At 43.8% G+C, this 26,665-nt stretch overlaps 4 protein-coding genes across 5 annotated transcripts in view; 2 read left to right on the top strand and 2 right to left on the bottom strand.

The window, feature by feature from the left end:
• pms1 (PMS1 homolog 1, mismatch repair system component) overlaps positions 1-12,694 on the bottom strand; it is a 37,007-nt gene extending 24,313 nt beyond the window's left edge. Inside the window, exons 1-3 of the mRNA XM_084457890.1 lie at positions 12,587-12,694; positions 3,743-3,892; positions 2,897-3,079 (exon numbers count right to left, since the gene is read on the bottom strand). Of these exons, the coding sequence (XP_084314016.1) occupies positions 2,897-3,079; positions 3,743-3,874 (315 nt within the window). The 5' untranslated portion in view covers positions 3,875-3,892; positions 12,587-12,694. The remainder of the gene's footprint in view (positions 1-2,896; positions 3,080-3,742; positions 3,893-12,586) is intronic.
• A 370-nt stretch (positions 12,695-13,064) lies between these two features.
• Positions 13,065-18,779, top strand: ormdl1 (ORMDL sphingolipid biosynthesis regulator 1). Of its 2 annotated transcripts, none has more exons than XM_084452520.1 (4): positions 13,065-13,224; positions 14,507-14,687; positions 15,551-15,702; positions 17,898-18,779. In XM_084452520.1, exons 2-4 carry the CDS (start codon positions 14,514-14,516, stop codon positions 18,031-18,033), a joined length of 462 nt encoding a protein of 153 aa, XP_084308646.1. In that variant the 5' UTR covers positions 13,065-13,224; positions 14,507-14,513; the 3' UTR covers positions 18,034-18,779. The 2 variants fall into 2 exon arrangements, with proteins under 2 accessions (XP_084308646.1, XP_084308645.1); XM_084452519.1 differs by lacking the exon at positions 13,065-13,224 and adding an exon at positions 13,250-14,131.
• A 261-nt stretch (positions 18,780-19,040) lies between these two features.
• adat3 (adenosine deaminase tRNA specific 3) lies at positions 19,041-20,861 on the bottom strand (the record flags this gene model as incomplete). Its single annotated transcript, XM_084461443.1, has 2 exons — positions 20,763-20,861; positions 19,041-20,133 (listed from the first exon to the last, which is right to left on the bottom strand). The coding sequence occupies exon 2, from the start codon at positions 20,118-20,120 to the stop codon at positions 19,041-19,043; it is 1,080 nt and encodes a 359-aa protein (XP_084317569.1). The 5' UTR covers positions 20,121-20,133; positions 20,763-20,861.
• Positions 20,862-21,164: 303 nt separating this feature from the next.
• On the top strand, positions 21,165-25,356 carry osgepl1 (O-sialoglycoprotein endopeptidase-like 1; the record flags this gene model as incomplete). The annotated part of the gene is made up of 6 exons (XM_084450399.1): positions 21,165-21,577; positions 21,743-22,130; positions 22,232-22,436; positions 22,555-22,703; positions 23,231-23,361; positions 25,281-25,356. Exons 1-6 carry the CDS (start codon positions 21,387-21,389, stop codon positions 25,354-25,356), a joined length of 1,140 nt encoding a protein of 379 aa, XP_084306525.1. The 5' UTR covers positions 21,165-21,386.
• Between the last annotated feature and the right edge of the window lie 1,309 nt (positions 25,357-26,665).

Raw genomic sequence — 26,665 nt, forward strand, 5'->3', positions numbered from 1 at the left:
CTCCATGGTTCCCTCACTCGTGAACAAGACCCCCAGATACTTGAACTCCTTCACTTGGGGTAAGGACTCATTTCCTACTCGGAGCGGACAGGCCACCGGTTTCCTGCTGAGAACCATGGCCTCAGATTTAGAAGTGCTTATTCTCATCCCAGCCGCTTCACACTCAGTTGCGAACCTATCCAGAGAGTGCTGGAGGTCGCAGGCAGCTGATGCCATCAGGACCACATCATCTGCAAAAAGCAGTGACGTGATCCCCAGCTCACCGACTGCAAACCCACCTCCCCCCCGGCTACGCCTCGATATCCTGTCCATGAAAATCACAAACAGGATTGGTGACAAAGCGCAGCCCTGGCGGAGGCCAACACCCACCGGAAAGGAAGACGACTTACTGCCGAGGACCCGGACACAGCTCTCGCTCTGGGTGTACAGGGATTGGATGGCCCTAAGTAGGGACCCCCTCACCCCATACTCCCGCATAACCCTCCACAAGACCTCTCAAGGGACCCGGTCGTAAGCCTTCTCCAAGTCCACATAGACAGGTTGGGCAAACTCCCAAGCCCCCTCCAAGATCCTTGCGAGAGTGAAGAGCTGGTCGGTAGTTCCACGACCAGGACGAAATCCGCATTGTTCCTCTTCGATCTGAGGTTCGACTATCGGCCGGACCCTCCTTTCCAGCACCTTGGAGTAAACTTTCCCTGGGAGGCTGAGTAATGTGATGCCTCTATAATTCGCACACACCCTCTGGTCCCCTTTTTTGAATATTGGGACCACCACCCCAGTCTGCCACTCCTTCGGCACTGACCCAGACTTCCACGCAATGTTACAGAGGCGTGTCAACCAAGACAGCCCCTCTACACCCAGCGCCTTCAGCATTTCTGGACGGATCTCATCAGTCCCTGGGGCTCTGCCACTGTGGAGTTGTTTGACTACCTCAGTGACCTCCTCCAAGGACATTGACGACCCCCCATCATCTTCTGGCTCTGCCTCGATGGTAGAGGGTGGATTAGTCGGGTTCAGGAGTTCCTCAAAGTGCTCCTTCCAACGCTCAACAACCTCCTCAGTTGAGGTCAGCAGTGTCCCCTCCTTGGTGTATACAGCTTGGATGGTCCCCCGCTTTCCCTTCCTGAGGTGTCTGATGGTCTTCCAGAAACACTTTGGTGCCGACCGAAAGTCCTTCTCCATGGTTTCTCCGAACTCCTCCCACACCCGCTGCTTTGCCTTGGTCACAGCCGAAGCCGCAGCCCTCTGGGCCAGTCGATACCCTGCAACTGTTTCTGGGGTCTCCCGGGCTAACATAACCCGGAAGGCCTCCTTCTTCAGTCGGACGGCTTCCCTCACCACCGCTGTCCACCACGGTGTCCGAGGGTTACCGCCCCTTGAGGTACCTATGGCCCTCAGGCCACAGCTCCCAGCCGCAGCTTCAGCAATGGAGGCTTTGAACACCGACCACTCATGCTCGATGTCCCCAACCTCCACAGGGATGCCTGAGAAGCTCCGCCGGAGGTGGCAATTGAAATCTCTCCGGACAGGCTCTTCCTCCAGACGTTCCCAGTTCACCCTCACTACACGCTTGGGTTTTCCAGGTCTGTCCAGAAGTTTCCCCCGCGATCGAAACCAGCTCACCACCAGATGGTGATCAGTGGACAGCTCTGCCCCTCTCTTTACCCGAGTGTCCAAAACGCATGGCCTCAGATCAGATGATACGATAACGAAATCGATCATCGACCTTCGGCCTAAGGTGTTCTGATGCCAGGTGTACTTGTGGGCATCCTTGTGTTCGAACATGGTGTTTGTTATGGACAAACCGTGACTAGCACAGAAGTCCAACAACAAAACACCACTCGGGTTCAGATCGTGGTGGCCATGCCTCCCAATCACGCCCCTCCAAGTTTCTCCATCATTGCCTACGTGTGCATTGAAGTCCCCCAGTAGGACACTGGAGTCCCCTGCAGGAGCCCCCAAAAGGACTCCACTCAGGGTCTGCAGGAAGGCTGAGTACTCTGAACTGCTGTTCGGTGCATAAGCACAAACCACAGTCAGAGTCCCCCCCCCCACAGTCCTAAGGCGCAGGGAGGCGACCCTCTCGTCCACTGGGGTGAACTCCAGCACAGAGGCGCTCAGCTGGGGGCTAGCTAGTATAGCCACACCTGCCTTACGCCTCATACCGTGAGCAACTCCGGAGAAGAACAGGGTCCAACCCCTATCCAGGAGTTTGGTTCCGGCGCCGGTGCTGTGCGTGGAGGTTAGCCCCACCAGGTGTAATTGGTATCGCTCCACCTCCCTCACAAGCTCCGGCTCCTTCCCCCCCAGCGAGGTCACGTTCCATGTCCCCAGAGCCAGCCTTTGCCGCCCGGGTCCGGTCCGTCGGTGCCCCCCGCCTTCACCGCCACCTAGTTGGCAGCGCACCCGACCCTGACAATTCCTCCCGCGGGTGGTGGGTCCACGGGACGATGGAGGAGGAGATGGTGCTTCCACGTTGCTTATTCGGGCTGGGCCCGGCCGGGCTCCGTGGTAAGCCCGGCCACCAGGCGCTCGCATGCGGGCCCTCCGTCTGGGCCTGGCTCCAGACGAGGGCCCCGGGCTTCCTCCGGGCCGGGTCTCTCTTCCTTTTTGGTGTTCTGTCATCAGGGTTTTTTCCTGTAACCCCAGGTAGGGGGGCTAGCGGGTACTACCACTTGCCCAAGGTGGACCCCCAGACTAGTGGAGGGAAGGAGGCGTCTTACTTCTCCATTCTAGTTTTGCAACTAGCCACTGCCGCAAGATATATTTTCAGATAAAGATAATTTGTGATTAACCAAAGCCCAGTGACTAACTGGATTGAACTATTTCAACTAGTTACTGTATAATCATAATCCTAAACTAAGATACATGTGTTATTCCCAGAGGTCCTTCTCACCTCAGCCACGGCACAGATGGACCCCAGTGCCTCTCCTCTGAACCCGTAGGTGTCCAGGTGCTCCAGGTCATCATGGCTGAAGATCTTGGAGGTGAAGTGTTTCACAGCCATCACAGGAGTGTCTGCCGCTTTGATTCCTGAGCCATTGTCTTTTACCTCTATTTGATCCAGTCCATAGTTCTCCTGAGAAATACACAAAACACAGAAATAACAACAATGTGAATACTAAAGTTATTTCATTCAGGAACACTCACGTCAGAAGTTGATTAGCATTCATTGCCACAAATGGCGTTTGATGGCTCCGCTCTATATGCTTCCCTGGATGAGCCAAGCAGCATGAAGCTAAAACAGGGAGCTGGCTACAAGCCCCCCACAGAGACACAGAGCGGGCCGAAGGAAGATATGAAAGCAGTTCAGTACAATACGGTACATAAAACATCCCACTAGAGCCGAAAGCGTCAAACAGGGCAAAACAGAGCAAAATAATGAGGCATAAATCCAGTACAAGGGCAAAACAAAGGAAACCAAAGCAAGGCTGAGCAAACCCTGGACTCTTTGCTCGCTTCATTTTTGTGTCTTCTTCCGCTGTGTCGTTTAAATTTCCCGGCATCCCAATTAGCCTTCACTACATGGCCTGGCGCCCTCATGTGCAGAGTCAGATCTTAAATCATGATTACATTTCACGCAACTCCCGCTGATTATGTTCGTTCAAAAAAAAAAAAAATCCATTCCATTAACAAGCAATTAATTGAGTATCCAAATCTTACTCTAGTAAATTCTTATCGGCAATTAATCGATAGTCAATTAACTGTTAACATCCCTACTAACTAGTGATCAGAGCATTACCAGTTTGATCTCTACGCTTGAGGCACCAGCATCCAGGGAATTCTCCAGCAATTCCTTCACCACGTTCACCACACAGGTGATGACCTGGGTGCTGGTTAGGAGTCGCACAGTGTCTGCGGGCAGCTGTTTCATCTCAGCACCTGCAAATAACTAACAAAAACAAATCTGTTAGAGATGCTACAGAGTAGCTAAATTGGCACATTCATTCTAACCTTTCTAAATGACCTTCATATCATTTTCAGCCAGGAAATCCTTGTTTAGATGTTTTACAATTTAGTAGCCACACACATGAACATGTCGTGTCTGGGAGGTGGGACCAGCAAATTAATCTCCAATCATAGCCGTTTGAAAAGGGATTTGGTCCAATGAGGTTGAGTGATGTGGAATACATTAAGTATGCATGAGTGTGTAGGGCCTTATCATTACCGCGTTGCAGATAACATGGCCGGAATCTCAGAATTGAGACATAAAAATGGATTGCAGAAAAGGAGAAGTACAAAATTTGTGAAAATGATAGGATTTTGCAATTTGTAACCTAGTTATAGCGGCTATCCAGTGCCGGCTATATTTGGTGCATGCGTAGGCTAGGTCTTGACGCGTGCCACAGCCTAAAATGAATGAATGTCCAAGCGTTACCTTTGCGTTTTGTCCATTTAATTGCACCGGTGAAAGGGTACATATTACATCCGTGCAAAGTATATTAGTTAGGTAGCCTAAAACCATTTTACTGCCACACTATCTGTTTGCCTTGGCTACGGTCAAAAACTGTTGTTGTTCCCCGGCATGCACACCTGGCTCAATTACCCATAAGCGTTAAATAGCCTATCATACCCAGGGTTCAACTGCGCCCCCTGCTGCCCTCAAGTGGTACACTGTAACACACAATATAACCCAACATTTGGCTCTTACACGAGTGATGAACAAAGACATACAAACACCATATGATTTGTTTTGTCGTGGCTCAATTAAAGAAAGAATGCATTTTTGATGGGCTGGGCCCTACATCGGATGTTAAAAGTAAAAAATACAGTTGGGTTTTGGTATTCAAGGTGCATTACAGAAAACAGAGAATTAATGGTATCCTACAGGAAGCAAAAAAGGTACCACAATCTATCCATTGACAGTGAAAACAAACAATCTGGCATGATGTATAATAGGGTTAGGGTAATTTAACAATAACGACAGTGCCCCTTTAAGATACGGCAAGTCCAAGCATTTCACTAAATTACGTTTAAATCGATTGTTTCCCCTACCCGACCTCCCACCCATCCTGAATAGGGATGTGCACGGCTAACCGATTAGCTGGCTAACCGTTCATTAAAAATTAACCGGTTGTACATTAACAGTTTACCAACGACGTGTTCCCCCAAATGAACACACGAGGGCGCAAGGTGATCTATCGCTGTCTTCATTTACGGTAGTAGCACATGGGAAGGAGGCAAAATGCAAAGAACTAGGCGAAGTAATGTTTGGGACAGTTTCACTTGAAAAGGCGAGCCCAGTGTTGAAGGGGATGGAGTAACAGCAACACCAGAGAAACGTGTGTCAAAAAGTGCAATGGAGCTTCTCCTAGGAGAGGACTAGGCTAGGTACAACACACCCACTACGAGCAAAGAGAGGGAGAGTGAAAGTGAAATCGAGAGCTACATGAGCGACGTGCCCGTACCACTGGACACTAACCCACTGGAGTGGTGGAAAGTGAATGCCTTCCGATTTCCCCGACTGTCAGCTTTGGGGAGGCGCTTCCTATGTATACTGGTGACCTCCACGCCCTCAGAGCGTGTTCCTATGTATACTGGGTGAAAAAAACAAAACATGCACACTCTTACAAAATGGTGGTGCTGGGAGTAAATCCCCTTTAAGGTTTCAAATGAGAAATACAAGACTCCCGCACACACTTTTTCTCTGCTTTAATCTTTTTAACAACGTTTCGGTGTTGCCACCTTCATCAGGATTTTTTTTTTTTTTTTACTATACTGGGGACATCCGTGTCCTCCGAGCGTGTCTTCTCCACTGCTGGCCTTACTGTAAACAGACTGCGCACCCCTCTCACCCCAGAACATGTCAACATGTTGATATTTCTGAATAAAAATCAGGAGTAGGCTACTGGATATATAGGCCCGAAATGTATCTAGGCTACGTTAAATAGCAGTAAGTAGGCTACAATAGCCTTGTTACAGATGTGGGAACATAAGAATGTAACTTGCTGCAGCATTTCACGTCGCGGTATTTGGCAGGGAAATCCCGTTGGAAATCTCGTGGGATTTCAGACGGGTGTTATTTCGTTTTAGTGATGCACTACCGCCAGGTGGCGTCTTTGAGTAGATTTAGCAGGCTGGGCTCTGTTTTTCTCCTATAGTCTACGAATGAAGCATCATTAAATTTCACATTCTTTAATTTAAATGCTCTGTTGTAAAGCACTTTGAGCTGAAGGTATCTGTATGAAAGGGGCTATACAAATAACGTTTAATTGTTATTATTACCTTGTTCTCAAACACATGTTTTATCCACCTCGATGTAATTTAATTATTACGAACACCTATAATATATCTAGGCCTACAGTAGCCTATCTATCTCGGCAACTGACGTCGGGTCAAGACGTGGAGGCTGTTTGGTCAAATGCGCAAAATAACAGTATTGTAAATATATTTGTTAGTAAAGATATGGTGAACGTGAGGGTTTTGCGTTTTGTTTCTGGAACGCATTCAACTGTTAGGCTACTCGTAAACCCCGGAAGTAAATTTGAAGACAGGGCATAATGTAGCCAAGTCTGAGCGCAGTAGGCTATATGGCTTCAGCACGATACAAAGAAAAAATAAGCTTGATCGACTTGTGGATCCATACAAAATTGAAATAGTCGCCATGAGTAAAGATCACTCATTGCCAATCATATCCGGACATTAACTATCTTGTGCATAGCGGCAGGTTTGACAGTGAGACATCAACCGATAATTGTAATAATGCGATTATTGAAATGGTCTTGTGAACGCCTTTATCTGATTTCCAAAATCGGGGTAAGGTCCATAGGACGATTGTGGGTTTTCATTTGCACATAACTATATTTTAATAAAACATTGAAGTCCGCCTGTCAATGACTTTCCCTAAAATTGTGTTCTGTTGCACCCCCTATTGTTAAATTATAAATGAAAAAAACATAGGCTACACAATATGTTGTTATTTGAATGATCTTGAATATATATATTCAAGATCATTCAAATAACAAAATATCGTGTATGTTTTAATTTATTTATACCGGCCGCCAGCTGTTCAATGAACGGCTATAGGGAATGCGCAGTTTCGCGCTGGCTACAGCCTATTATATGAACAGTTTCGCGCTATGTAGGCTATTATAAATAGGCCTAAGTATTATTCATTGGGAATAGCTTGGACTCGCTGGGGACTGGTGGAGAGACACAGAGCCTCCCCAGACGCGACATCTCCAGTTGGCTGTGTATTTGAGCTGCCGCCTCAACCGTGCGTAAGAGCAGAGCGCATCGCTACAACTAGTAGCCCATAGCCATTAAAACGGCTTATTGTTTTATTCATATATCAACTAGATAATTCGATAATAATGAGTAGCCTAGTAGGCTATAAAATGAATTCAATAGGGCAAGCCTTAAGTTGTAGCCTAGGCTACAGTAGCCTACAATCACAAGACGCATAGGCCTAGCCTATCGTAAAAAGCGTTGCGTTCTCATAGGCCTATATTAACTTAGATAATTATTAATTATGCTCAGGTCATAATGTCCGTTGAAAATAATTCCCTCTAAGCAGAATTTGAATTGTATTAAAATAGGAAATGATTCCTTCTAGGTCTATATAAAAAAAAACATTTTTCTAATGTGTAGCCTATAGGCGATGAACAAAACAGCCACAATGTAGCCTGCTTAGCGAGCGAGAGGGCAGTCTACCATAAAGTGTATAACCATAATGTAGCCTAATATATCTAGACTACATGCATTGTGGTATTTCTTTATATAGCCAATTGTTTCTCAATAAACAGTTATGTCATCCTCTGAGTCCGAATGTAGGCTAATAGACCGGCAGCTCTAAATGCCTTCCCAATCAATGAGACATGGTTGTAAAAATGATGTTTTATTGATGAAAAGGGTAAAACTGAAGAGTCATTGCATTGATCGATGCAGTCCGCTACCAGCAAACACTGAAAATACAGGTCCTCCAGCGAACCTGGACTAGACTATTGTAACCCCATCCCCCCCAAAAATTCTTTTATATTCAAATAAACTGGAGGAACCGGTTTCCCTGGATCGTGGGAGGGGGGTAGCCTGCGTTAGCGGGTGCTTTGCCATGACCGGCCATTGAATTTATGTGTTGCCATTCATTTAAACCACCATCTCATCTAGACTAGGCCTACTTCTGTTGCTGCATTTTTACATTTATGCTTTCATGATTTTAGAGCGCAATAAACATTTTTGCAGGATTCCAAAAAGTCCATCCATTCATCCAACTTTGTTCTGAGCGCAGCGCAGGCTGGTAGCCTACTGTCAAGGCTCACGACTGATGCACTCCCTTAACACGTCTCTTCCCAGGCCATCAAGATAATTTCAATATGAAAGACCTTGGGATTCCAGGAGTCAAGGCCGTTTCAGACGGGGAGCGACATTCCGCCTGCGTTCTGCTCGGAGCGGGGGACGCACGCGTCCTGCGCGCAGCGGGGAAAGCTGACTACAATTCAGCTCTTGTCGCGGGCGGGCGTGTGCAGCATAGTTCCATATGAGAACACTCCTCGGTCCAATTCCGTATAGTAGATCAGCCTGTGTACTTTCAACGAATGTATTAATAGACATAATATCATAATAATATATAAAGCCTTCAACGACCTCCTGCTGCCTGCCTGATGGTCTCAGGGCTAAAGAGACCGCGCGATCATTCCTCTAGCTGCTTTGCTGCTAATGCGAGTTCGTCTCCGTTCCTGCCCGAGAAACAGAAGTTGAACTTATAGCATCAAAATAGCTACAGGAATCAACGTTGTAAAGTTATCTATCTGCTTTTTAGCCACCGACAGCTACCGTTAATATTATGGAAGCTGCTGTCGTGAGCTAACGTGCTATCACGGTCTCATCGTGCAGCTTCACAGCCTGCTATTAGCAGACAGCATTAAGTTGACAAAATCACACTTGCACATCATTAGAATTCCAACCATTTATATGGGATTTATCATTCAACTAAACATGGAACCTGAATACTACCTGATATTTCAACCTGCTGCCATCAGTGATCGGCGCGTCTGCTTGTTTGAGTCATGAATATCTTACGCAGTTACATTCCATGTGTCCCAAAACTGTTAAATCATTCCCCATGTAGTTCACTATGAGTCGCACTCAATACATCCATGGTAATAGGGAGGGAGTGAGTGAACCATTTCAAACACATCTCTGGTCATCTCCGTTAGCCATCTTCCTCGTCCTGATGCCATGTTCCATATGAGAACACTCAGCCTAATGTATTAAACTTCTACTTGTCCCGACAGTTAACAGATATAGACCCGGCGACAGTTACAGAGATAGAAACTATAAATAGATAGGCTTTGTTCGTAATAATTAAATTACAACCAGACAGACAACAAGGAGTTTGAGAACGGTAGGCTCATCTAATGTGCGAGCCAGCAATGGGTCAATGAGTGGTATTACTGCGCCCCTATGGGCAGGCGAGCGGTGGTGCGGAATGACGTAAAGCGCCTGTTAGAATACCGCGGGTCAAGTTACATTCTTATGTTCCCACATCTGTAATAGTTTGTTGAGTGTGTTAAGTTTGTTGACTAGAAGAATGCTACGCTGCGTAGCCTATATTGGGCCTAATAAAACATGTAAAATGTATTTCGTTCGTGAATCGTGACCAATCCGTTTTGGTAGCCTAAATTCGTTCCGTAAATGCGTGCTCTTTGATTTGAGTAGCCTATCTGAATAAAACATGTCAAATATGGTTCTTTTAATAAATGAGCAACCCTTTGTGGAAAATCCATTCTGTGTATGCATGAGTTTAATTTGACCATGTCCTCATAGGCCTACCTCATGACAACGGCCCTATGGCCAAAAAAACGGGGTTTAAAATGTCACAGCTAACCGGTTTTCACTTGGTTGATGGTATAAGTTATTCGGCTATTTAATTAACCGTTTTCGACATCCCTAATCCTGAAAGACCCAAAAAGCCAAAAATAGGGTATTTTACGTCGCTAACATTTTTAGCATAGGTCAATGGAGTTAAACATAGCGAAAATTTGCATCGCGGCTAGCGGACATTTTTGACTGGGAGTGAGAGATGATGAAATGAAAATATTTTCTGTTGCATGTAAGTAATTTAACCACAGTTTAGTCTATGTCTTCTGGTGTGAGTAACTATGGAGGCTAACATTAGCTACGCTATACATTGTGGACTGAATGGCATTGCATTCAAGTTAGTTCACATTTTTCCCATTTAGGTAAACATGCATTTTCAGCAATGTTTTTGCGATTTATTTTCAGCTGTTCAGCATTCACATGTATTTTCTGCTGGAAATGTAATTTTTTCTAAATGTTTTAATGTGTTGTAAAAAAAACGGTGCCCAGTTTTCAGATTGAACTCAGGCTGCTGATCAGCCTTATTCAAGAAAAATCTGTGTAAATCAGACGATTAGAATCGCACCTGCTAGCAGGTAAGAAGATTTACATATCTCAAATCATAGTGTGATATGCCGGGTATTTATTTACGAGCGCTTTTGAGGGTGGGTGGGTGGGTGGGACAAACAACCCAGGCATAGACACAACAGAGTGCAGAACTAGCTAGCGTTCCTACTAGCGATAGCTACCGGAACTAGGTAACTAGCGGTACACAAGCACCGTACACAAGCACCATCTACATGACTCAGGGGTCAAACGTCAGGGGTCATGGGTCATTTAGCTAGCTGCCAGCTAGCTACCAGCCTGATACCAACCTGATTTACGAAACTGGACCCAGGAGTGAGAAACTCGCAAGGCGCTGAGTAGGCGCGCTCCACATATTGCAATACCTGGAATTGAGGCTGCACAATTATGACAAAAGATAATAATTGCGATTATTTGCTTCAAAATGGTAACAGTGATTGATAATTGCAATTAATATTTCAAAGTAATAGCTTTGGTTCTGCACAGTTTGCATATGACCTGCTGGGCTTGAGCGACATCATCTTTTTCGTAACCAAAATGCTCCCAAATCATGGACGTTGATCCCTTTCTTGCTACTAACTCACTGACCTCGTTTTCACTCATTTTTTCACTACTCACGGCTGCAGGTACTCTTGTGACACTTGTCTTGCTCTACTGCTATCTGTCTTCTCAGTGAAATTGCTGCGCACTCCGCGGGAACGCATGAGATTGGTCAGACAACATAAGCACCTGTGATTCGTCCGTGTAGTCCTAGCACACTCAATTCAAAGCAAAATTATTAATCACATTAATTGCGGCCTTTTGCGATTAGTTAATCGCGGAGGTCATAATCGTGATTTCGATTAATTCACGATTAATTGTGCAGCCCTACCTGGAATTGCTCAATGCTCGCTGCCCGCGCGCCTCTATGAATTTCGTATCACGCTGTGAATGGAGATATGTCAACCTTCTGAGCTGCTAGCAGGTGCGGTTCTTAATCGGCTGATTTAGGTTAATTTTTTTCCGAATAAATCGACTGATTCCTGCTGTATGTGCCCATGGTCATGTGGTGGGTGAGTCCTGTAGTAGTGTATCATGTAGTACAGTGGTTCCCAAAGTGGGGGTCGGGACCCCCTGGGGGGTCACGAGACGGGGATGGGGGGTCCTGAGATGATGAGGTGGGGAGGTTGCGAGATCATGAAAACAATTCAAAATATCCTGTTAACCATAATTGTTACAAAAGGTAAAAATAGTATTTACATTAATAATAATACAGCTACTGCTTTTGTAAAATATTACAATAGATTGTGATCTTTTGTTGTTGTTATGCCTATTAGTGCGTGTGCGCGCAAACATTTGCATGCTTCAACCACCTGCAGGTATAATAGAGGGGGTCGCAAGTCTCTGGCACCGTTATTTTGGGGTCGCGGGCTGAAAAGTTTGGGGACCCCTGATGTAGTAGGCATGTCCTGTAGTAGGCCTACTGTGGACCCGCAGACAGACCTTGCAAGCATCTAGCCCTATTCTACAGTGATCCCAGGAGTAGAGAGCACTTAACAGCACTCTACGACGAAATCCCAGACTCCCAATCTGGCATGACTAATTTATTTTGAAAGGAAAACGAGTTGTTTGGCGCATTCAGCGGCAAAATCTGAATATTCTGGTTAAATTCACGCTACTTTTCGGTTTTATGCCCGCCAAAATTTGTGTGGGTAGCCTACTGGGTAGACCTTCGAATCCGCCCACTTCACCGAGGATCTTGATGGAGTGTAATGGGTGGAGATTCTGTCAGATATCTGGGTACAGACCTTCGAATCCGCCCACTTCACCGAAGATCTTGACGGAGTGTAATGGGTTGAGATTCTGTCAGATATCTGGTTATGCCCAGAGTTAACAATAAAACGCACGTGGCATGAACAGTGAATGACATAACAGTGAATGTCCCAAAGTATCAACCCCAATTTGACATCAGAGTAAAAAAAAGACCCATTAAAGACCGTTGGTGTAGTTGACTGCCATTAGTTCTCAATTGTTTTTTAGTGTTTGTTTGCGTTCCTCGTTTAACAAGATTCGCTATGCACGCAGCTTCCTCTGCACAGCAGACCTCACAGCCTTTCGCCCTAAATGTGAACATGCACACATGCAAGAGCAACGGTTGTGATATGGACTCATTACTCATACTGTTGTGAACTAATACGATATATTCTTAAAATACTGTACTTACTTGTATTATCTGTAGTTCTTGGCACTGGGGCCGACGAATCACTGCAGTCTGACAGCAAACTCCGCATATGCTACATGTCAACAACAGACTACAACATACACGCGCTGTAATGTCGTGTAATGTGCGCCTAGACGTCTTTGACAGGATTTGAGATGGTGATTGGCTGAGCAGAAAGTCCGTCATCGGCGAAAGCTGACATCATGGCTGACATAGGCTATCAGCTTGTTTATCTTATTTTGTAACGCTTGTACTAGTCATGCTGAGCGTCGGACAGCAAATGAGCTAGCGGATTATGGATAGTATGTGTAAACTAATTTCTGTGTTGAGAACCACCGAGCGATCTTTTGTCTTTTAATAACGTTTAGGTTCTCCCACAATGCAATGTGTTCCCCCAACCCTCCCCGTATGTGGGGGCTTGTGTTTGTCAATGCTGCCTTCTCCGCTGCTGTAGACTAGACACGATACTTGAGCAGAATAATTGAGCTAACGTTAGCTAGCTAAATAATTTCGTTAGGAATATCAGATCTACAGCAGAGATCAGAGACAGTCGTCTCGAACAAGACTGAGGTCGATGCAGTCAACGAGAGGAGAGTGCTTTCTCCTATCGACGTGCCACCTAAAACAAATTCTCAAGGAAGGTAGACTAACGTTATTCAGATTGTTGGCTAACTGTAGCCTAGCTAGCTAAACTAACTAGCTAGCTAAACTAGCTAGCTAATCTACCTATGCTAGTAAAAAAAAAAGACTAACATTAGGCTAGCAATATGCGAACGTTAAACGAGGCTAACGTTAGCAAGTTAACGCTAATTTACGGCTGCAAAACAAGTGAGTTAGCCTAGCTAGCTAACGTAGGACTAGCCAACACAACCTCGGCGGTGACCATTTCTTTGGATACAATAATGCTCGAGTTATTTGTCTAACGTTACTGCCTGTATGTCGTTCAATGTTATGATATTTACTTTAAAAATCGCTCATTAGTCAGTTAAATAGTTAGCTGTGCTAGCTACCTAACGTTACTGCTAGATAGCTAGCGCTAGTCTAGCTAACGTTAATTTATATATTTGACCCATTTTATGACCTATCTAGCGTTAGTTCTATGAGCTTAGTTCATTTAGCCATCATAGCTAGATATATAACTAATAAGAAATAACTGGACAATGAAATTGGCTAATCCGGACGTGGTTTGAAATGGATTTGGACATGTCGTCTAGCTAGCAAGACTATCTTACTTATTACCGTAGCTAGCCCTACGTTAACTTCTCTAACGTTAGACGACTGAGATGTTCTAAAAAACAATGTCTGTATTTTTATGTTGTGTATACGGTTAGGTTAACAGTTGGGTTACTAACGGCGTTGGCGACATTCTTGCAGCATTACAAAGACCTAAAGTTAGCCCCCTAGAGAAATTGGTCTTATAGCTTTGAGATATTAATCAAGCTGTGATCTGAAAGCAATCCTCCATGCAAATGCGATCCAAATAGGCCACATGTCTGTGTGGAGAACATGTGACATGACTGACTCAGTTTGGGAAAACTGTAGACTGACGTCAGTATATTTTCTTTTTAGCATTACAACAGAATACCATTATGTTGGTTAGATAGTTTTAAAGTGATATGTAGGCCTATATGTTTTACGAGTGATGTGTGTATTATCGAATGCTCTGTTACCTTTTACCTTTGGCATAAGAGTGAGAGAACTGTATAAGCCTATCCTACCTCCAAAGCAGACTATTTGACTAAGCTAAATTTGAGTTTTTACACAACTTATTGCATAATGTTACTGTTAGGACAGACTGCAGGGAATGTGGACATTTAATCCCTGAAGCAGGTGGTTATTTTCCACGCAGTGATGTGCTATATTAGGTTCACGATAAGGTACACTGCAGTTGATAACACAATCTTCATTATCCTCTTGTCACAGAGTCAAAATGAATGTTGGCGTCGCCCACAGTGAGGTGAATCCAAACACCCGCGTCATGAACAGTCGAGGGATCTGGCTGACCTATGCCCTTGGTGTTGGAATGCTACACATAGTGCTTCTGAGCATTCCCTTCTTCAGTGTACCTGTGGTGTGGACTCTCACAAATATCATACACAATTTTGTAAGTTGTCTTTTCCTTACATAATTCCAGTACATTTCACAAAGGGAACATTTTCATGACATGTTGAGGGTAAATGTGTGGTAATAAGGGTTGAATAAGGGCATCTGCAGTTTATACTCCTCAAAACAATTATTTGTACTGATCGTCCATCTTTAAAAAAAAAAAAAAAATCTCCACATGAAGTGAAAATAAGCTTTCAAGAGTAACAACCAGATGTAAACATGTTGTCCCCCACCCATGATGCATGACTTGCATTGTGGTAATGAAGGAGTGGAGATGTAATATTATCTTCATGAATATAAATACAGGGCTCTAAAATTGTCTTTTTTTTTCTTTTTCTTTTTTTTAAGTGTGTAAGCTAAAAATTCATGTGGTCGCATTTGTGCAAGTGCATGATGATCAAGGCTTTTTTGGAGCCCTTCTGGCACGGTTTGTTGAAGTAGTGGGCGGATTCGAAGGTCTGTACCCAGTACCCAAACTACTTTTGGTGGGCATAAAACCGAATAGTAGTGTGAATTTAACCAGAATATTCAGAATTTGCAGCTGAATGCACCAAACAACTTGTTTTCCTTTCAAAATAAGTTAGCCATTTTGGTTGAAAGTTCCAACACATTCTGAGAACTCAACAACAACAGCCAATAAGAGCCGCTGGGAGGCGGAACATGAGGCGGAAGCAGGCGTTTAAATAATGCCTCTTGCTATCTTGCATGTTTCCGCAAGATTAGAGCGAAGCTTCCGTGTCAAGAATTAACAATAATCTCAGCAAATTCATTAAGTGTCTGATTCCCTTTCCTTGCCTAATCGTCCAGTGTGGGCATCTTACCCGTTGTATCTTTACCATTTCCTGTATGCTTTTCTTGTAGGGGATGTATGTCTTCATGCATGCTGTGAAAGGCACTCCATTTGAGACTCCAGACCAAGGCAAAGCCAGACTTCTGACACACTGGGAACAGCTAGACTACGGTGTGCAGTTCACATCATCCAGGAAATTCTTCACTATTTCCCCAATTATACTGTAAGTAGCCTTCCATACAGAGTGGTCACATTGTAGTCCACTGGCATCCTATTACCATGTTATTCTTATTTCACAATTTAACCAGGATTTGGAAATGTGGCTTGTGTTCAGCTTGGGCAAGTGATGGACCTCAAGGAGGGAAAGTAGTTCATTTTGAAAATGTTTCATTCCCTCTTGACTAGACTATTTGAACAGTGACCGTTTGTTACCTGCACCCCAGCGACAGCGCAAGGTGGAAGGTTTTGTTTTCGGTGGCGTGTGTTGGTTGATTGGTTCATTCGTTGGTCTGTTCATTCGTTTGTCAGCAGGATTACGCAAAAACTACCAGACCGATTTTCATGAAACTTGATGGAGGGGTGTAGCATGGGCCAACTTAGAATCCATTACATTTTGGAGAAGATCTGAATCATGGGGCGGATCCATACATTAAAACAAAACTTTGAGCGAAGCCAGCTCCCTGTGGGTAGGCTTTAAAGATACAGGGTTTGGACTGGGTGGTGAGGGGGCAGAGCCCGGAGTGGCTCCAACCTGAGGGGGGGGCGCCACATAGTCTCCCAAACAAGGCTGCCCATGTACTTCCATTCATTTTTTGGACTCAGGAGCGAAAATTCCCCCCATTTATTGTCAATGGGGGAGTTGAAATGGCCATATCTTGGAAGGTCAGAGACACAGGGCTTGGACTAGAATAAAACTTGCTGCAATGAATACAACAATACCAAACATGCCGTGCTCACATGCGCGTGCACAGAGCCAGAATACAATTTGAGAGAAGCCAGCTCCCCCTGTGGGGGCACTCTAGACATGGGGGTGGACTGGAGGGGTGCGGAGGGAGAGCCTGGAGTGCACCGAACCATCCCACGCTGGCTCTGTCTTGAGGGGGGGGGGGGCGCTATTCATTAGGGGTAAAGCACTGAAGGTGCATAGAACCCTATTGTAATTGTTGGTTTTCTTATTATTTTATTTTACGCCCTCGAATAACTCTTGAAGTCCTCAACCAAAAATGCTGTAACTCGCCATATCGCAACTACAGACCATGAGTGACTACACCTTGATTCGCCCATAGGTGGCGCTATAATAAGCAATTTAGCGTACAATGCTGCCATGTCCGCCCCGATTGACGAAAATGTATGAAACTTGGTAGACGTACGTCATTCCTCATGAGGAACAACTTTGCAATTTGGACCCATGATCTCTGCCACGTCTGAAATTTCACAGGTATGTTTAGGGTGCATGTCTCCCTATAGGGTGTTAACAGCTAAGAAATTAAATCCAAGATGGCGGAGAAACTGGCATTCAAATATTACAGGAGGCTCGGTTATGTTCTGGGGCTGCTTTGCTGCATCTGGCACAGGGTGTCTTGAATCTGTGCAGGGTACAATGAAATCTCAAGACTATCAAGGCATTCTGGAGCGAAATGTGCTGCTCAGTGTCAGAAAGCTTGGTCTCAGTCGCAGGTCATGGGTCCTCCAACAGCATAATGACCCAGAACACACAGCTAAAAACACCCAAGAATGGCTAAGAGCAAAACATTGGACTATTCTGAAGTGGTCTTCTATGAGCCCTGATCTAAATCCTATTGAAATCTGTGGAAGGAGCTGAAACATGCAGTCTGGAGAAGGCACCCTCCTGAGCGTCCTTTCTAGTTGTTGCTTTTTTGCTTTGTCCTCTGTTCAGCTGGATAAGAAACTATGGCAACAAATCCTTAACCCATACTTCATCTGCTCTGAAAGCTGTGAAGACGGATGGAAACGGAAAGATGATGATCATGTGCAAAATCAAGATCGTGCAAAAAAAAGAAAGAAGTTTTGATTAATTTAATTTTGTCATCACTATTTCACCAATTAAATCCTACTACTACCAACACTAGTGTACCCAGCCAGCATTGACAGGTGGGGCCCACATGGGTGCCACGCAGGCTGCCAATATGGGTCCCATCTGGGTTTGTTCCACAGTGGCTCCACCTGGGTTCGTCCACATAGGCTTGAAATGGGATCAGACTAAGGCCTGGTTAGATCCCATTTCAAGCCTATGTGGGCGAACCCAGGTGGGGCCACTGTGGAAACCGTGGACTACCACTGAACTTTCCCTGTGTCTTTGTCACCACGTTCACTGTCAAATGCATTATCGATGTCATGCAAATTGCTAACCATTGCAAAAAACATTTAAGAATAATAGTTTTCTGCTCTTTTCCCCAGATATTTTCTCGCAAGCTTCTACACAAAGTACGACACAACACACTTCGTCATAAACACTGCCTCACTTCTGAGCGTGCTGATCCCCAAGCTGCCGCAACTACATGGAGTGAGAATCTTCGGTATCAACAAGTATTAGTGTCGAGTGCAGTGTCGTGACCAATCTGCAATGTTTATGCCTTGTAGCAAGAATAGTTAACCTTCCGTACCACTGAAGTGTGTACTAGGACGTTTTGTACAGTATGTATTATTGTCAATCAATGTTTAGATACGTCGGGTTGGCTTGAGCGGGAGGCGAGCGAATGCCATGCATTACTAACTTAAGTAAATATTTAATGTTGCCTTTTGGTCTGCATAGACGTGGGCTGGCCCAGGTCTCAGGTAAACTTACTGTACTTTTTTTTCTTTTCTTCATTTCAGCTTTGTTTTTGGTTGCTTGCCCTCTCTTCACTCAGTCTAACATCGTTCTCTGTCACAATTTCTATCCATGAAAAAGTCCAAGATAATTTTAAAAGTAAAAGTATGGGCCCAAGGGCTCATTGTTAATTGATGCTCTTCGTTTTTGATTGGCGTCAACCTTCAGTGCTCAACAGACCTAATTGAATTATGAATAATAAGAAACCATCATTATTTGCATGGTTTCCTTATTTTAATTATTTCTCATTTGTTACTTAAATGGGGCAGGCTGTTTCAATGTACAGTTTCACGTAAAGGTTAAGGTCCTTATATGTAAAAAAAAAAACGAAATAATTTGTGATAAATGTCAGATGAGTGTTTACGGAGACATATGTGGTGTGTATATGTGCTTATATACATGTAGCTGTGCTTTTCAAGGATATACTGCAAATATCTCTTGAATGCTATTACCAAGGCAGCTGGTGGCCATTGCCCACCAATGTTCTTGGAGCCACAGCTTTTGTTAAATATCATTAAACATGTGTGCCCGCTAATGTTGACTGTTCAATCTAGCTGAAATGGATGCACAGCCGGTAAAGACAATGATGTTAAAAACAAAAGCTTTATTTCAACTGTGGAACAATGTAGAAAAAGAGACATTTTAAATGTACCACACATGTAACATATCCCAATGTTTGTCTTCAAGCCTGGGTGAAGAAAACCTGACGAAACTAAGGTATAGGCTACCCTTCAAGAGATCTTGTTGGTGTGGTACACAGGCCTGTATAGGGCCTCACACTGTTGGCTCATGACTCCTTTGAAAACCTCAAAGCGGTGATTCAGATCTTTTTGAGTATGGATTTTATATTTTGTACCAAATGCGCCATCACCAGAGGGTATTCCATAGAAAACGCGTCCTATCCTGGAATGGACCAGCGCCATGGCACACATAATGCAAGGCTCCCGGGTCACATACAGATCGTAGCCAGTGCATATGTACGGCTGACCCGGCTGACCACCCTCCTGTGCACTGGCTACATCATCCAGGCCCCTGGAGGTGGACATTGTCCCATGTCTTCCAGAGGGTAAAGAACTTTGCTGTGTAAACTGACAGGCGGGGTATTTATCATAAACGTAGGCCCCGCCTCCCTGTCCGCGTGCTACAAGGTCAATGCAGACCATGACTGCGTGATGAAGCGGATGGTTTTCTCTCCGGCAGTCGTGACCCACGGCGATGACTCTTTCTGTCTTAGGGTCGACCACCACGGCCCCCACTGCCTCCATGCCTCTCTCCCTTGCTGTTTTGGCTGCATCCACAGCAGCCACCATGTATGCATGCATCCTGGCTTTCTGGGTAGAGTTGAATAGCTGTCCTTTTAGGGCCACAGTTATCTGCTTGTCCTCGTGGAAGGAGGTGGGCCAATGCTTACTAGCTTGCTCGAACTGAGTTCTTGTCAAAGGAATGTGTGTTGGTATCTTGACCAGGAAAGGGTCACCTAAAGAGTTATGGGGAAATCTATCCGAGGGCAACAGAGCAGATATGTCCATCTCCTTCCTACAGTCTGATACATCACTGGCCAGACACACAATGACCTCCAGAGGGTGAGGGCTGCCCTGGCAAGCCCGCACTCTCTTAATGTGCCGAAATCCTGGTAATGGGTAAAGTGAAGCCAACTCCTTGACCAACCTAGAGGTGTCTTTCTTGTTAAGAATGGGAGCAGCGAAAGCCTCAATCAGGTCAGTGTCCTGCGACTGCTCATCAGAAAGAACTGGGTAAGCCATCCACGAGTCATCATCTGACTCTTTCCTCCTTTTGGACTGCGGCTCCATTTCCTTGAGACCCCTGTCAAAATGGATTACCAAAAATGAGACCAACCATAGTTTAGAGATTAACAGTGAATAAAAGTACTGTACGAGTCTGCAGACTCAAATGCTTGAATTGTGCAATGGTTGCTGAAAAAGGGAGCCCAAATGAGGCAGTAAACGACGTAATGAAAAAACAACTATCTACAAATCAATGCATCGACTTCCTCCATGTTAAAGGGCATGCAGGCCCCAGAAATGGGTAATTCAGACAACACCTATTTATGTTTCAGCTAGTCTGGTTGATGTTTATAAAGAAAACACCTGTTTTCTTTATCTATTCAAGCTGTGAATTCCAGTCTGATTTGAATATACAGCGTGGTGATGAATAAATGCGTTTGGAGACTCAGTGCCTATTTCTGCAAGAAGTATTGTTAGCGAATAATGTGGAGGAAGTCGATGCCTTCAGAGCCGGGACATGTTTACGACGCCGCTGCCTCAGGTGCAGAAATCGGGAAAGCGGCTAACTTTGAGCAAAAGACCTAACTCTGACGTAGCTCTGTTGAATATGGTCTATCGTTAGACAACACGGGAGCTACTAGTTAGGTAAGGTGGTACTTTGCTAGATTAGCAGCTAATAATAGCTAGCCACGGATCGATGTATTTTACCTGGTTAGCAAACTGGATTGATTTCAAACTTCAGTCCTGGATCTAATCTATCCAAATATTTACAAGCGGCAAATTCTGTCCATGGTGCAGTGTGTGCTGTCTACGGAAGTGACGTTACTTGCATGCTTGTCCTAAATCCTGTACAACTGTGTGAACTGTCCCTCTAGGTTTAGATCAGTGACCCATCAGATACATAAAGGGGTTTCTCGTAAAGACTGGTTAAAATTAATTTCCACGCTGAAATGTATAATTTATTCACCATTGTGACACTAATTTCCAGTTGTACAGTTTTGGGCTTAAAAAAGGGAAACGTTTCATTCACAATGTTGCTTGTAGGAATTGTTTACGTGAAACACATGCCATGGTGTGTTTTCCTGCCGGCGTGAGACAGTTCAGCCTCAAAGATAAGCAAATTTGCCCTATGCATTGATGTTAGCTTTATCTTTTTCCACACTCGTGAATACTGAATTCATGGTATCATTTGAGTAATGTTGGATCATGATATTTGTCAAGTTGCACTATTTATTGACAATTAGGAGGGCACTAATTGTAGCCTCAAGTTTAGTGTTAGCTTGAAGTGAGCGAGTGCTGTGAGGTTTAGTACAGCGTATACCCAAGGCAATAATGATTGTATACAAAGTTTTGGGCTGTAAGAAACTCAGGCGTTTATGCATTGCTGGGTTTGGAAGAGCAATGTGCACCAGGCTTGTGTTGGGCATCGAGACAAGCTGTGACGAAACAGGTGCGGCTGTTATGGACGAGAGAGGCTTAATCCTGGGAGAATCTTTACACTCTCAGAAAGAAGTGCACTTGAAGTGGGTAGCAATTGTTCTGTAAAAAGAAATAAGAAATATATATATATATATATATATATATATATATATATATATATATATATTCAAATGTGATTTTAACTTATGAAACCTTCCATACAGTCATTCCAAATTATTACATTACAGTCATTTTGATCTATCTCCTAGGACTGGAGGGATTATTCCCACAGTGGCACAGCGGCTTCACAGAGAGAATATCGTCCGGGTCGTCCAGGAGGCCATGGAAAGAAGTGGTGTAACCCCGAGCCACCTCTCTGCTGTTGCCACTACAGTGAAACCAGGCCTGGCTCTGAGCCTCGGGATAGGCCTAGAGTTCAGTCGGGACTTTGTGAAGCAACACGAAAAGCCCTTCATTCCCATCCATCACATGGAGGCCCATGCCCTCACTGTCAGGATGCTCCAGACTGTTGTCTTCCCCTTCCTGGTCCTTCTGGTTTCTGGAGGCCATTCACTATTGGCTTTGGCTAGAGGAGTAGACGACTTCTTACTCTTGGGTCAAACACTTGATGAAGCTCCAGGGGACACATTAGACAAAGTAAAAAAGTGTACTGAGAAATGTCCCTGAAGTAGCAGTATTTATTCCTTGATTATGATATCTGTAATCTTATCTGATCAGTGATTTCCTTGGGTTCACAGGTGGCAAGACGTTTATCCCTTAGAAAACATCCCAGGTGCTCCACTATGAGTGGGGGACAAGCAATAGAACTTTTGGCTGAAGATGGAGATCGGTTGAAGTTTCACTTCAAACAACCAATGGGCCAGCACTATGACTGTGACTTTTCATTCGCTGGTTTAAGAAATCAGGTGACAATGGCCATTATGAAAAAAGAGAAGGAGGAAGGTAAGAGAGAGCACTACACTACTGTACAAAATAAAATACACTTTATCCTGGAAGAAACCTTAGATCATGTAAATTAAGTTCAGCAGAAAAATGTGTACCAAATGTTTTCTCATTCAAGGTGTGGAGGAAGCGGCACTTTTATCATGTGTGAATGACATAGCTGCTGCCACGCAGTACACAGTAGCTGCCCACATCGCCAAGCGGACACATCGTGCCATTTTATTCTGTAAAATAAAGGACCTACTGCATCCCTCCAATCCAACCCTGGTAAGTGAAGTCATAATAGAGCATTTGACATTTTTGTAAAAACAATCACAATTGAAATCATTTTATAACACATTTCTCATTGATGCACCACTTTGCGATCCATTTCAATTCATCACAATCCACCATCATATCTTATAGTTACAGAAAACCTCAGGATGAAAAGGTCTGGTACTGTCAACAGTTGCATTTGAGCAATAATTTTAATTCTGTACTTTAAGTTGACCCTTACTACTATCTAACGCAAAAAAAGTTAAAGTGAGATATTAAGAGTTTATTGGGCTGTTTCAGAGGTCTCAATTCCTAAATTGCCCAATGGTGAGTCATAAAGCTGCATGTGCACATGCAAATAATAATAACAATGATAATCAGTCGTGTTGAACAAAACAGATTGCTATTAATATCTGTAGCTATTTAGATTTTTCTATGAATGGCTTGTGATTTTGCAATGAATGCCATAAATGTTATGGGGGGGGGGGGGGGGGGGGGGGGGTACTTCACAAAACCAAGCTTTTTGACCTTTCCTCTAGGTGGTGTCTGGGGGAGTTGCTAGTAACCTGTACCTCCGTAAAACTTTGAAGATTGTGACTGACGCCACTGGACTACATCTGCTTTGTCCTCCATCCCAGTTCTGCACCGACAACGGAGCCATGATCGCGTGGTATGTCTCCATTAACATTCTGGGAAGGAACTATTTTTTTGCATTGTCAACATAGTGTGCATGGTCTGAGTATTATGCATGTTCTTGAGAGTGTAGAAGTTTCTATATAGAAAATATGTATGCTTGCTGAAATCAAGTTGGTCAGTAATGTTTTATTCTTTTAAAGGATAAGGACACTGAATTTCATGTTTAGCCCTATTCCTGGCTTCCCTGGCATGTATCTGACTATTACAGGTTAAAATATTTCTGTTTTGTGCAGTACAGAGTTCTGTGTCAGTAACGTCGGCGTGCGCACCCTGGCTCGTTGCTAGCTATGGGCACACTCGAAAAACTCTAAAAAGTATGATATACGTGGATTTCAAGTTCAGGAATTACATGGTTTATGCTTACCAAGCTCTGAAGTCGTCCTGTAAACACCATAGGTCCTTTCGCCTCTGCATTTCGAAACAACAGTAACTTGTAAACAGTACTAATTTCACCGAACATACAACAGCCATCCCTTCATGCTGTAGACCTCTTAATGCACCATTCACAACATCACCTGAGAAATATGTGGCCTTGCTGAGCTGTAGATGGTAAATGGACTGCACTCATATACATGTAGCGCTTTTCCACCTTAGCGGCACTCAAAGCACTTTACAATGGCCTCTCATTCACCAATTCACACACACATTCACACACCAATGGCAGTAGCTGCCATGCAAGGTGCTAACCTGCTCATTGGGAGCAATTTGGGGTTAGGTGTCTTGCTCAAGGACCCTTCGACATGTGGACAGTCGGAGCTGGGATTCGAACCACTGACCCTTCGATCATTTAACGACCCATTCTAGCAACTGAGCTACAGCCGCCCCGCTGTACCCACTGTACCCACTATTATCTGTATTTTGCTACTATTTCCCACTCCCCACCCTGCTGTACACGTAATCTGCAATGACGTCCAACTGTTATCTGTAGTGAATACTGGCCAGCAAGATTTTGCATTGTCTCTAAGTATTGTCTCTCCATTCCGCATGTTAAATAAATGAAAGTTTTTTTTTTTACATATTAATTACATTTTCAGTTTTCTATACAAGAGGTATTGTATAAGTTCAGCCACAAAAGGCAAAGTAACAATATACATAGGTCCATCTATACACACATCAACTTCAACTATCCCTACATTAGTTGCAATATCATGGAATGTCCGCAGGGTTCCAGGCCCACTCCCTAAACAACCTCCACATTCCCTCAGGTTACAAGTCAACATTGTTACAGATAAACATGAACTCTTTCAAGACATTTCATGAATGGTCCCCATATCTCTTCAAACATACCCAATTTCTTCTTAACAATATAAGTACGTTTTTCCATGACAACACAAGAGGATAGCTCCTTACTATACTGGCTTATAATTGGCTTTTCCAAGACAAAGCAATAATCCGCCTTGCCTGTAAAAGGCATATATCTATCAATGCACGTTCTTTGTTATTGGTAATACGGTTCCCCCGATACACTCCTTAAACAAGAAACTTTTTAAAACTTTATTATTCAAACCTTCCCCCCCCCCCCCCCCCAAACTCATTTTATAGCAAAATGAAAGTTTTATACACGAAGCCACAAGGACTGAAGACTGAGTTTTCTTCCACAATAGCCATCCATCAGACCAATGTGTCTGATATGTATCTGAAGATGAACAGTAGACTTTGAAATCAAAAGTGTCATGAAGCCTGCTGAAAGCTTATAGATCCATAATACAATGTCCTATTTCCAGGCTAAGTTACAGTATCTCTGACATATTTTGATTGGGTTTTTCATGACGGTTTTGGGATGAAAGTATCATTGCCTTGTTGTTACAGCAGGGGGCTAGCATAGTGCAAATACAGTCATGCCTACGCAACTGGCTCCAGCTTCTTGATCTCTCTGATGGTTTTCTCTTTCAGGAATGGAGTTGAGAGACTGAGAGAAGGAAAGGGCATCCTGTCACACAATGAGGAAGTCCTCTATGAGCCAAAGTAAGTCAATGAAGAACTTTCATCCAGCCAGTTGAAGGCTTTCAGCCTTTATTGTAGTCGATGACTATTGCTGGTAATGGTTAATGTCTGAAAGATGTTGTTTGAGTGACATCAGTAACACTTGTGTTCTAGGGCTCCCTTGGGTGTGGACATCAGAGCTGAGGTGAAGCAGGCAGCGATCAGAGTTCCACCTTTAAAGTTGTGAATAGTGACTGATAGCTCTTTAAATGTATGTTAAATTTACAGAATAAACATTCTAAAGCTAAATACAATCAGTCATTACCAAGAGTTGTTGCTCTGTGTTTTTTCTGTTTTGAGACTGTCAAACGCCACTGGTGTAAATATTCTGAGCGGCCGGCCCAGAGTTAGACAAGCACATACAACAGGCACTTTGGTCCCTCTTCAAGAAGTGTATTTTAAGACGTATGCTCATCTGCTTCATTAATCAATTTGATGCCCCTCAACTAAAGGGGTGGTTGTCCATTCCATATTTTTCATTCTATATACTAGTCTGATGTCTGTCCATGTTAGCATTTCATCAGGTACTTTATGTTGACACCTAAAGTCAATATACTGTATTATAAATTCCTTATACTGTAGTTGTCTTTTTCTTCACATATTTTGGCAAAATTACATTAGTTTATTTTGACAAAATTACACTATCACTATTTTGCTGAAATAGTATTTTGTTACTAAAATTGAATTTTGTTACTAAATCAGAGTGAGGTTTAGGCATTGTACACTTGTGTGGTGAGGTATTCAACTTGTAGGGTTACAGTTCGCCTGGTAGGGTCATTGGTTTGCCTCTGAGCCTGGGCGAAGGTCTCTTGTATGAAAATGGTGAAATTCCCCGTATTAGAAAGTATGGTAAAAACCAAAGTTATAATTACTGCTACAGTATGTAATAACATGGTATTACAGTTTGGCAGTGTGAATTGGAAGTGGAACAAGGTATGGCAGAATAGAGGTCTCCAAGAGTGGATGGGGCAAAACGGCAGCTGATGATTGGGTTACCAAAACAAGATCAATGACGTCATCCAGTTACCCCTATAAAGCCTTTCATTCCCCCAAACCTTCATGTTCCTTTAATAACCTGTTTGTGTGCCTGCAGATGAGGTGTGTGCTTTCCATCTGTCTGATGGGTTATTTTATACAGTATGTTTAAGATATAAAAATGTTATTACCTGCATGATAATGTAGAACCACCTTCTTACATTATGCAAAACTTATGTTATTGCATTCACATTTTATTTTTCATAAAATGTGAAAGCTATTAAATTATTAGCAATTACATTATCTGTAGTTAAGTACAT

Source organism: Borostomias antarcticus (assembly GCF_949987555.1).
Source record: "Borostomias antarcticus genome assembly, chromosome: 2".
In the NCBI taxonomy this organism is placed as follows: Eukaryota; Metazoa; Chordata; class Actinopteri; order Stomiiformes; family Stomiidae; genus Borostomias; species Borostomias antarcticus.